The sequence below is a fragment of the Acyrthosiphon pisum genome, chromosome A1 (genome assembly GCF_005508785.2).
Source record: "Acyrthosiphon pisum isolate AL4f chromosome A1, pea_aphid_22Mar2018_4r6ur, whole genome shotgun sequence".
Classification (NCBI taxonomy): domain Eukaryota; kingdom Metazoa; phylum Arthropoda; class Insecta; order Hemiptera; family Aphididae; genus Acyrthosiphon; species Acyrthosiphon pisum.
In genome coordinates, this window is record NC_042494.1 from 51,914,954 (window position 1) to 51,925,434 (window position 10,481).

General features: G+C 28.5%; 2 protein-coding genes and 1 long non-coding RNA gene across 3 annotated transcripts; 2 read left to right on the plus strand and 1 right to left on the minus strand.

Annotated features, from left to right (window-relative positions):
- LOC107883737 lies at positions 1-3,140 on the plus strand. Its single transcript, XM_016804355.2, has 4 exons — positions 1-1,688; positions 2,101-2,257; positions 2,374-2,613; positions 2,935-3,140. The coding sequence occupies exons 1-4, from the start codon at positions 1,547-1,549 to the stop codon at positions 2,960-2,962; spliced, it is 567 nt and encodes a 188-aa protein (XP_016659844.1). The 5' UTR covers positions 1-1,546; the 3' UTR covers positions 2,963-3,140.
- On the minus strand, positions 2,323-2,924 carry LOC115033730. Its single transcript, XR_003839029.1, has 2 exons — positions 2,675-2,924; positions 2,323-2,605 (listed from the first exon to the last, which is right to left on the minus strand). It is a non-coding gene; the product is annotated as an uncharacterized LOC115033730 (long non-coding RNA).
- Positions 2,988-7,718, plus strand: LOC100576062. Its single transcript, XM_029487249.1, has 10 exons — positions 2,988-3,021; positions 3,094-3,131; positions 3,280-3,499; positions 4,129-4,254; positions 4,674-4,844; positions 4,971-5,045; positions 5,140-5,181; positions 5,268-5,330; positions 5,424-5,728; positions 7,333-7,718. Exons 2-9 carry the CDS (start codon positions 3,123-3,125, stop codon positions 5,570-5,572), a joined length of 855 nt encoding a protein of 284 aa, XP_029343109.1. The 5' UTR covers positions 2,988-3,021; positions 3,094-3,122; the 3' UTR covers positions 5,573-5,728; positions 7,333-7,718.
- The last annotated feature ends 2,763 nt before the right edge of the window (positions 7,719-10,481 follow it).

The following is a 10,481-nucleotide window of genomic DNA, read 5'->3' on the forward strand; positions in this document are numbered from 1 at the left end:
AGTAAGTAAAACTGTTTTTAAAGATTTTAAATTCATAAAATAATAATCTGATCTTTCAGGTTATATTATTAATATTACGATTTTTCCATTTTAGATTTAGATATTTTGGTATAACAGTTACAAGATTTTACCTTGTCTAAATTTAAATAAGCCAAGTAAAGTATTACTAAAATATAAACTATTTGTGGGTGATACATTAATATCTAAATATGAAGAATTATTGTTATAATACCTAGGCTTTAGTAATAAAAATGTAATTAATCTATTTAAGGTAACCTATTAAGTCGATAAGTATGCAAGTCGTATGCCTATCCCCAAATACAAATTCCATAGCTAATTTAATAAAAGGCTCCTAATAGGTATTATATTGTTTCGTAGCATACTCGTTCGTAGCCAATTTTTGATTCGGCTTTATAAGTTTACAGCCTATAATGGTTACATGAACAGGTATCGCCGTATAGCTGGGAACTTAAAAGGTACCTTTTTTTTTTAATATACATATATATAATATACCTAGGTACATATATCATTGTTTAGAAAAAGGCTTATATTTTTTGGGGGTGTGTGAAGTAATGAATACGCCTCTGTTTATAGGTGATTTTACTCTAAGATGAGTCGTTATAAAAAATTGTTTGGTGAAAGACTTTGTCAATGTTGCGATTGAGTCAGAGAGAAAACATTATTGCGACGTCCTCTATAAATATTATATCGTAATATGGATTCCGAAAATATGTTTTGCAGTAATTGACTGCTATAGGTACTTCAAAATCTAAATGTCAAAATATTGGATCTTTGTACAAATCGAGTCTGACATTCTTTTAAAAACAATATGCAACACTAGATATTTGTTCAAAATAATATGTAGATTCACTTTTGTGATGAAAGGAATATAGGTACTACTATTCTGACTGCGGTAACAAATATTTAATTTATTAAGTCATTGGGTATAATTGTTTAAAAATTTAAAGGCAATCCTAAAATTTCAGTCAACAAACCATGTACCTACCTGCAGATTTAGGCTAATTTGTAATAACGACAAATAGTTATCGATAGCCGATATTAAAATTATATCCAATATTCGTGAACCATTGTCACATACAATCACATTTTATACTTATTTTTTATTTAATAATATTCCGAAACAGATTATTATTCGGTGTACTTATCATTGTATAAAAACTAATTTTAGACGATTAGCTTACGAGATAATAGATATTATAATATAAATATTTAAAGATTACAAGTGGTGTGTGGCGTGGAGAGGTGGCTCTACCAACTACGAGGGGTACCTACAGCAAAATATATTTTTTTTTTTAAACAGTGTTGTTGTTTTTTAACGTCTTAAAATAAAACATGTAAATACTACAAAATTAAAAAGCGCGATTAGCACCAAGTAACAATAGAACATCGTCCGTCCATCGACGATTTCTCATTTGTGTAATAACGTTTTAACCGAGTTGATCAACTTATTTCGGACACGTTTTTTTACTCATTTCCTAACTATTGACCATTTCATTCTTATACAATAATTTACATTGGAATTTATATGATGGAATTCGTCACAATTGAAGGATTCAGGACAAATAGTAAAATTTTCCACTGCAACAATGGATATTTCTACAAACTTAAATGTTCTAGGCCCAATTCAAAATCGCTACAATGCTTAACAACAGACTGTACTGCTACTGGTAATTAAATATGTTATACTCAATACATTTTAGTAGTAATTATTTTAATTAGGACGAAATCAATTTCACAACTTGAGCTAGGAGGTTGAAGACTGAGTATTTTGCATGTTATTTTGTACTTTTAAAAGGACAGTAGGACTCTCCGGAGATGAAAAATACACTAGGCACTCTAGTACCTACTTATAATATAATATTAAAAAAAAAAATTAATTTATGTTAAAATAGTTGGTCTTAATAAATACTATTTGGAAAAATTAAAGTTTTTATAGATACCTTATGTGAATAGTAAGTAAATACATTTAACAGATTTAATTATTGAAATAAGTTTTGTATGTAATAAATATGATAATTTTTGTGAAAAAGTTTTGCAAATAGGTTTATTACCAATCATTGTATTACCAATTTTTTAAAGGTCTCATTGTGGACAATTTATTGTATGAAAAGCATACCCATACACATGATCCTGACATGGGTTACTTGGCACTGGTAAATCTGAAAAAAAATATTTTACGAAGGTGTGCAGAAGAATGTACCCCACATAGGATAATTTATGAAGAAGAGACATCTAGGTAGTAATTTTGTCTTTTCATTTAATAATTATGAAGTGGCGGAAGCAGTACTTTTATTTTTAAAAAAACGTTGCACATATATTTTATTTTATTTGTATCTTACATTACCTGTTTAGAACACAAGGCTTGGAAGATCGTTTGGAGTACACTTCATTTTTAAGAATTATGGAGACGGCAAGAGCTGCAGCTCAACCGAAAATTCCAAATGATCTAATGGAGTATGCAGGTGATTTGGTAGATCCTCGCTACAGTCACCTGTTTAGAACGGCTAACGGACGAGCAATGTTCAAAGGATTTGTAATGGGTGCTCCTGATGCCGGATCAGCAGTCGTATTCATCTCTCCATCTCTAGAAAAGTAATTAATTTTAACTGTATGTCAAGAACATAATGTTAGGAATGTTAGAATATAAATTTACCCTTTTGTATATTCAACAATTATCTTAATTTAAACAATTTTTGGCCTTTTTACTTCTGCTCGAGAAATACATGTTGATGCAACGTTTAAGAGTAGGCCTCTGGTTCCAGCAACAGAACAATTGTTAATAATTATGGCCATGTACATGGACCAGGTAAACTTTGTTTAAATATTAATACATAACTAATGTTATATTTTAATACATTATACCAACTTTTTATAAACTAACTTACCTACCACCTACTCTGTTTATTTTAACAGGCATTTCCAGTTGCATATGCTCTTATGACGCGAAAACTGAAGCGGCATACACCAGTGTGCTACAACACATTAGGACTTGTGTTCCCGGTATTAGTGCCACAAACATTGTAACAGATTATGAGGTAGGGTTGAGTAATGCATTGACCAATGTTTTTCCAGGAGCCAGTTTACAGAAATGCTGGTTTCACATGGCTCAAGTAAGATTTCCTAAAAAATTTAACAATTTTAATTCTATTAGGTAAAATTTAGATATTTTAATTTATGGTATTGTGCCGTTTAAAGATTAAATATTAAATAATCTTATAATGAAATAAGTTTCCAAAACAATTACTTTTATATACATAGGCACTTGAAAAAAATGCCAAAGATTTTGGCATACGAAGACAAGTATACAGAACTGACAATGCGCTGCATACTATGCTTCGTATGTCAAAAGCTCTCGCACTTTTGCCAGCTGAAAAGATTGCTGAAGGGTTTGAAGTGGTGGTCCAGGAGGCTAGACATTCTCAGAATATTGAGATTGCTGAACGATACATATCATATTTTAGAAATCAGTGGATGGAACGTGAGTTATTCTAAAAGAATTATCATTTAATTTTTAAAATTTGTTTAAAAATTAAAATTATTAAATAGGTAATACATATGTGATCATGACAATAATTTGTAACTTTAGATTTACGAATAGAATTTTAAAACTCAATTTTTCTTATATCCATTTATTTTACAGATAGTGAACACTTCAGTTTTACTATTCCAATAATAAATTATGATAAAAATTAAGTCTTAATATCTATTTAGTCACAATTTATTCTTTAAATTAACCCTTATAAATGAATGTATGTATTGAGATTACTAAGTATCTAATTTTAAAAGTTAAATCATAAGTAATTAAATAAAAATAAATCGTAACTTTGTTTTTTCTGTAAGTTTTACCGGGTTGCATGAACAATCACTAAACATTTAACGAATCAATAGCGAGTTAATGGTCCCTTAAACTTGATTTAATGGCCCGTGAATCGTGATTGATCCATTAAATTAATAAATTGTTCATGCGACCCGGCATTTGTGTTCATATTCAGTCAAACCAGTTACAAATTTTTTTTTAACATAATTACAACAATTACCTACCTAAACACAATATTTTTAACCTCACCGTAAGAAGTCTTTATCCTTAATAATATTAATTAACATTAGGTGTTGGACCAGAATCCTTTTCTGTACATGGCATGCCAAGGCGAACTAATAATGACCAGGAAATATTTCACCGTCATTTAAACGCCATTATGAATTGTCCACGTCCTGGTATTTGGCATTTTACTAGTAAGTTAAATGTAACATCAATATAAAAATAAAATCAACACATTTACATTATTGAAAGTTATATTTTAATATTCTACACATACATAATCATTATTTTGAACACTTCGAAAAAATATTTTTTTTTTTATTAAATGAGTTAGTTTTTAAAAAACCTCAGTACATTTGTATACCTTTAAACTTATTATATGACTTATATAGTAGATGAAATTGACAAAAACCAACCTGTTTTAAAAATATTTTAATTCATGTTAGATAATGTTCTTTATTCTTCCCTAGTTATTGAGTAGGTATTTTTCCAAACCAATCGAAAGTCATATAATATATACTTTTCTTCCACTCTAGTTTCTACTAATTAATGCTATAAATTAAAATACTTCAATGAATAATATCAATAAAAACATTGATCAAAATTGAAAAAGAATATGGGACAAAATATGAGAGAATACAACAAAGGCCAACTCTAAGAGCCAGGCTTCGAGCTTATGTTCAACTTGACAGGAAAATCAGTGCTGCATGTGAACGGTTGGCCCAGAGCAGAATTTCTGTCAAAGAATTTTTGTTATACACTGGGCATCTGGCTTATGATGCAGGTATGAACTATACAATATCTAAAAGAAATTAAAAGATAATTAGTAATTTTCAAGTGAATCTAAATAAAAAAAAAAATCATCATTTTGGGCAACATACAATATTTACATAAAAATTGTATTTCTTAGAACGAAGACGTGGGGTTCGCAATGTCGAGGTTCACAATGGAATCGTACCTCCCCACATCTTGGAAACTATTGAAGGTAAATAAAAAAATAATCAAAATATCCATGGCTCAATGTTCACAATGTCAAAATGCAATTATCTAATTATTATTTTGTATAAATAACATTTCAGAACAAATTGTAACGGAAAACGTACAAAACAATGTTGTTGGAGGTTTGATTTTTATTAAATAAAAAATATATCAGCTCAAAATAAACCATTTAAGTACTTACAAATATATTTTGAATTGTTAACTATAGGGTTTGGTGTTCAAATGCAAGACCGGTTCGAGCAGCAACAAAAAAATGCCGAACAGTTTCCTGGTTAGTTTTTAATTAAAATATATTTAATAACACCCAGCATGAAAATTTAAATTACAAAATATATTATATGTTTTTACCTATGTCTATTTTCAGTTCAAGATGTGGCTGATTTTGAGATCGACAAAAACAGGGATCCAGTGTTCCATACCATTCGTGAAATGGAAGCACAGAGAATGGCAAGGGAACTGGAGAATGTCCCTAATATCCAATCAACAATTCTTTTGCATTACCAAGGCAAATAAATTGCTGTGATATTTGCCTTAGTAATCAAAAAACACATGCGTGTTTGCCTTGTGGACACAAGTGTCTGTGTTCAGACTGTGCATATCAAATTACCAATCGATGTCCAATCTGCAACAATTTGATCACAAATGTAATTTGTATTTTTGATTAAACAGGTACCAATAATTTTATTATTTTAAATTATTTAACATGCTTTGAGCTGGTACTTAATAGGTAATCTTATATTATCACAATCTAAGATGTACCTACTCACAATATTTTATATTATTTATGTATATATACCATTAACTGTTTAGTAGGTACCTATGTCCTATTTATTATATATGACATGGCATAATGAAAAAAAATGTATATCTCTCCTTTACTCTTCACCTGAATGTTTTCAGCTCAGCCACAATAGGGACTTTATATTAATAGTTTGATGTAGCTACTGAATCTTACTTTAAAACTTTATTATTTACAAATATATTTTAACTTAAAAATTTAACTCTAGTAAGTTATAAAACGAGTATCTTACTTTTTTATAATAACATTAGCGTATTCAATATTCATAAGTAGTGTAGTTGTACCGTTTCTGGCACACTCCCTATTTTCATCAATAAAAAATCACAAAGAAAACAATGCGAAAAAAATTCAGACAATTGAAATGTAATAATAATTAAAATATTATTCACAAAACTTATGTTATTAATAATTAAAAATTAAAAATGTAATAATAATTAAAAAAATTTTCACATTACTTATAAAATTAATAATTTAAATTTAAAATGCAATATTCCCCAAAATAAAAAAGCTTTAAGTAATTATGATGATAAAAGATTTATCTTGGAAAATGGTATTGATACATTAGCTTGGGGACATTATAAAACAAATATAGATAGAAGTGATTTTGTAAAGCATCTAAATACACTTATTAGAAATCAAAATCAAAAATTTTTTTGATTAGATTTTAATTCTCTTTAAGTCCCCCTCATAGTCCAAAAGTCTAAAACCATTTTCAAAGATTTTTGTATTTTGAATATAAAATATTTTGCTGTTATATATTGTATTTTAAATTTAAATTATTAATTTTATGAGTAATGTGAAAAATTTTTTTAATTATTATTACATTTTCAATTTTTTATTATTAATAACATAAGTTTTGTGAATAATATTTTAATTATTATTACATTTCAATTGTCTGATCTTTTTTCGCATTGTTTTCTTTGTGATCTTTTATTTATGAAAATTGGGAGTGTGCCAGGAACGGTACAACTATACTACTTTCATATAAAGGATCTACCTCTGTTTTTTTTTATTAGATACAACGATATCATCAGCAAAACTAATGATTTTTTATTTATTAGCAAGTATAATAAACCAATTATATGTTAGTATATACCTACATAATTTATAATAAATAACAATAGTTGAAAGCAAATTTCTAATAGTTATAAATAGCTCAATAAGAGTCAAAATGTTTTGAAAGTTTTATGACGTATGGAAAAATAACCTATAAACATTTGGTGAAATTGACTGTACCTATGTAAAGTTGAAAGTTTTCAAGTTACACAAGTATAGAAAATGTTTGCATTTTTTTATTTGAATGAAAACTAGAATATAAATTATAAACTCATATTTTAAAAATATATCAAATTTATAATATTGATATAACCTTCATAGAACATATTATGTTTTAATTTTAAATAAACAATAGTATTATTTTTTAAATAGTATTGATAAGGTTGAATATATATATATTTATTTTGTCATTTTGCAGGTATTGATTAAACTTCAGATGACGACAGTGATTAAATATTGTATAATGTTCAGGATACATGACATTTAATATGTAGAAAGTTATACAATTTAAGACAAGATAGATTTGTTTTTCCTCTATTTTATTTTCTGCCATGTATATAAAAAATTATAAGCTAATTACCAACTTAAATCTTTGATCTGAAATGAAATATAATAGTTTTTACACAATTTTAAATATTGTAGTTACTTACCACTCATTGAGTTATATACCTAATAACTGTAAATCACTGTCATAATTACTCATCTGTAACTAAGGTAATATGTTTTCATTATGCTATTTCTTATTTATAAAACTTATCTTTTTTTTTTTAATTATTAATATTTTGTGACAAAGGTTTCGTCTAATTATAATATTATGTTGATATTTCTTAATTTGGTTTTTTTTTTTTTATAATAAATATTTTGTGACAAAGATTTTGTTTAATTATAATATTGTGTTTTTATTTCTTATTTTTGGTTTTTTTTTTTTTTTTATAATAAATATTTTGTGACAAAGGTTTTGTTTAATTATTATATTATGTATTTATGTTACTAACATTAGTTATTAACAAAATATATTTAACCCTAATAATTAATTGTCAGGTGAGTATTTTACAATGTTTATATTAAGTATTAGCATTAGTGTTTTTGTACAAAGGATCTAACCCATATTCTTATTACATAATATGAGCTTAACTAATAATTTTTGTTTTTACTGGGAATATAACATAACAATTAACAATAATTGAAAACAAATTTCTGATAGAAATAGCTCAATAAGAGTTAAAATATTTTGTAAATTTATGATGTATGAAAAAATAACATAATATTAACATATCTTGGTGAAATTTTAAGTACCTACCTATCTAATATAAAAAGTGTCAGAGTTACTTCAAAAAAATAAAATAGATTTTACCAAAAAATGGTTTTTGAGTAAAAATTCCTTTAATTCCTTAACTTTTTTTTTTAAACCCGATCCCCCTATCAATATGACTAGGTAGTCACTTGTAATTTCTTACTTTTTATCCTCCAAAAAAACTAACTAGAATCACGTTCTACCAGAAAAGACGATGAAGTAGAAAATGTATTTTAATCGAAGCATTATTAGTTATTACTAATTTTAAAGGTGGTGACAGGCAAAAAAAAATAATAATATAAAACACATCGGAAAATCAATACATTCTATTCATTCCGCTAAGAATTTTAAAGTACTTATGTAGACATGTAGTAGATGTTTTCCTCATGATGCTCTTAAATGTTATTTTAATAATCATAAACTTACGCGTTTACTTAATGAAGTGTGAAAATTAAAATACTTACTTTGTTAATGTTTAAAGTATATCGAACATTAATTAATAATTATCAACAATAATCGGCAACTTATATCTTGAAATTGACAACAGACAGACCGACTGACGACTAGCGTCTACGGCATGATATATCAATGGTCTACGGTCTACCTCGTACTGACTACTGACTATTGAGTATTGAGTTCAATTTATCATCGGTTTAAATCTCGGGCTTGATAACTGCTCTCTTGTATTATTTCTCACGCTTGGTTTTAACTGGTTTTCCTAAAAATATGTTACCTACCTCTGTACGTCTGTAAAATTATATTTAATAGTGAATAATACTGATTCTGAGAATTGAGAATACAAGAAAACAGTTTAATAATGATAATTGTTAACAATATTTAAAAATTAATTAATAAATAAGTATTAACCATAAAGACATATAAAGAAGTATTAATAAGTCTATAATAATAGCCCTGACTGGGAAATCACTAAATAAGACGTTGTGGTCACGTCGTCACGAATTTACAATAATAGGTACCTACCTATAATACCTATTATATATTTATATTCATAGGTCATGGTAGGGTATTGACAAACTAATAAAAATAATTATTTTTAGTTTGATACGTAGATGTACATACGTATAACTATTATAGGTATGTCTGTATTCTGTAGCCTGACTACAGGTAGGTTACTATAGGTAATATGATTGATTTTAAATACTTGTTATATTAGTTTATCTTTTAAAACTATGGTATTTTGTTACTTTACCGGACACCCTTTTTTTTGCAATTTTTTTTTTTAGACTTATGTAGTTAACTATATTGAGAACGATGGTGAAGTCAGAATTTGGCGGTCGGACTTAGTTTCGAAGTTATAGCTTAATGAAGTTCGCTATTTTACGATTTTTGCACGTTCGCGCGTCACTAGTTTACTGCACCTATTAGGTACGAATATTAATTTTTTTTCGCTCTTATCTGAAATTTGAAAACTCGATAGCAATTAATCTATTATTGTAATAATTGTAGTATAGGCTTAGTGCCTTAGTACATAAGGTTCATTAGTCATGTTGCCATAATATAATATTTATCAATTGGAATATAATATTATGTGAACGAGAACGACCTATCAGTTAGATATGACTGATATGGGCTGATCATTTTTACCACGGTATTCTGTTTTCCGGCGACCGGAACCGGTAGGCGTAGGGAGCCTCTAAAAACTTATATTACTGGTCATCGAGTATAGCGACCGGAGCCGGTAGGCGACGGGAGCCACTAGAAATGTGTTACTTTAATTAACAATGTTAAAATTACTTGTTAGGTCATCCGTCTGCCCGCAGGGCAGGCATGCTCTCACCCCCGCGACCACGAAGGGGTCGCCTCCCCACCCCTCCTACCAGGTTTGCTATTTAAGCCCCGGGGGGTTTGGGGGCCGAGCCCCCATCCAGCGAGAGGTCCACAGGACCTCGAGTTTGGCGACCGGAGCCGGTAGGCGTAGGGAGCTTCTATAGAGCGTTGAGCGTATGCGTAAAAACTTAGAATTCGAAACTGCCTGAGCATATAGCTTCAAAACGAAGTCTGGCTATCTAATTTTGATTGCACCGTCGTTCTTAACTCGTTGAAGTACAAAGATTTCGAAAAAAAAAATAATAATATTCGTAATAGGTGCAGTTAACTAGTGACGCGTGAAAGCGCAAAAATCGTAAAATAGCGAACTTCATTAAGCTATAACTTCGAAACTAAGTCCGACCGCCAAATTCTGACTTCACCATCGTTCTCAGTATAGTTAACTCCATAAGTCTGAAAAAAAAATTGCAAAAAAGGGTGTCCGG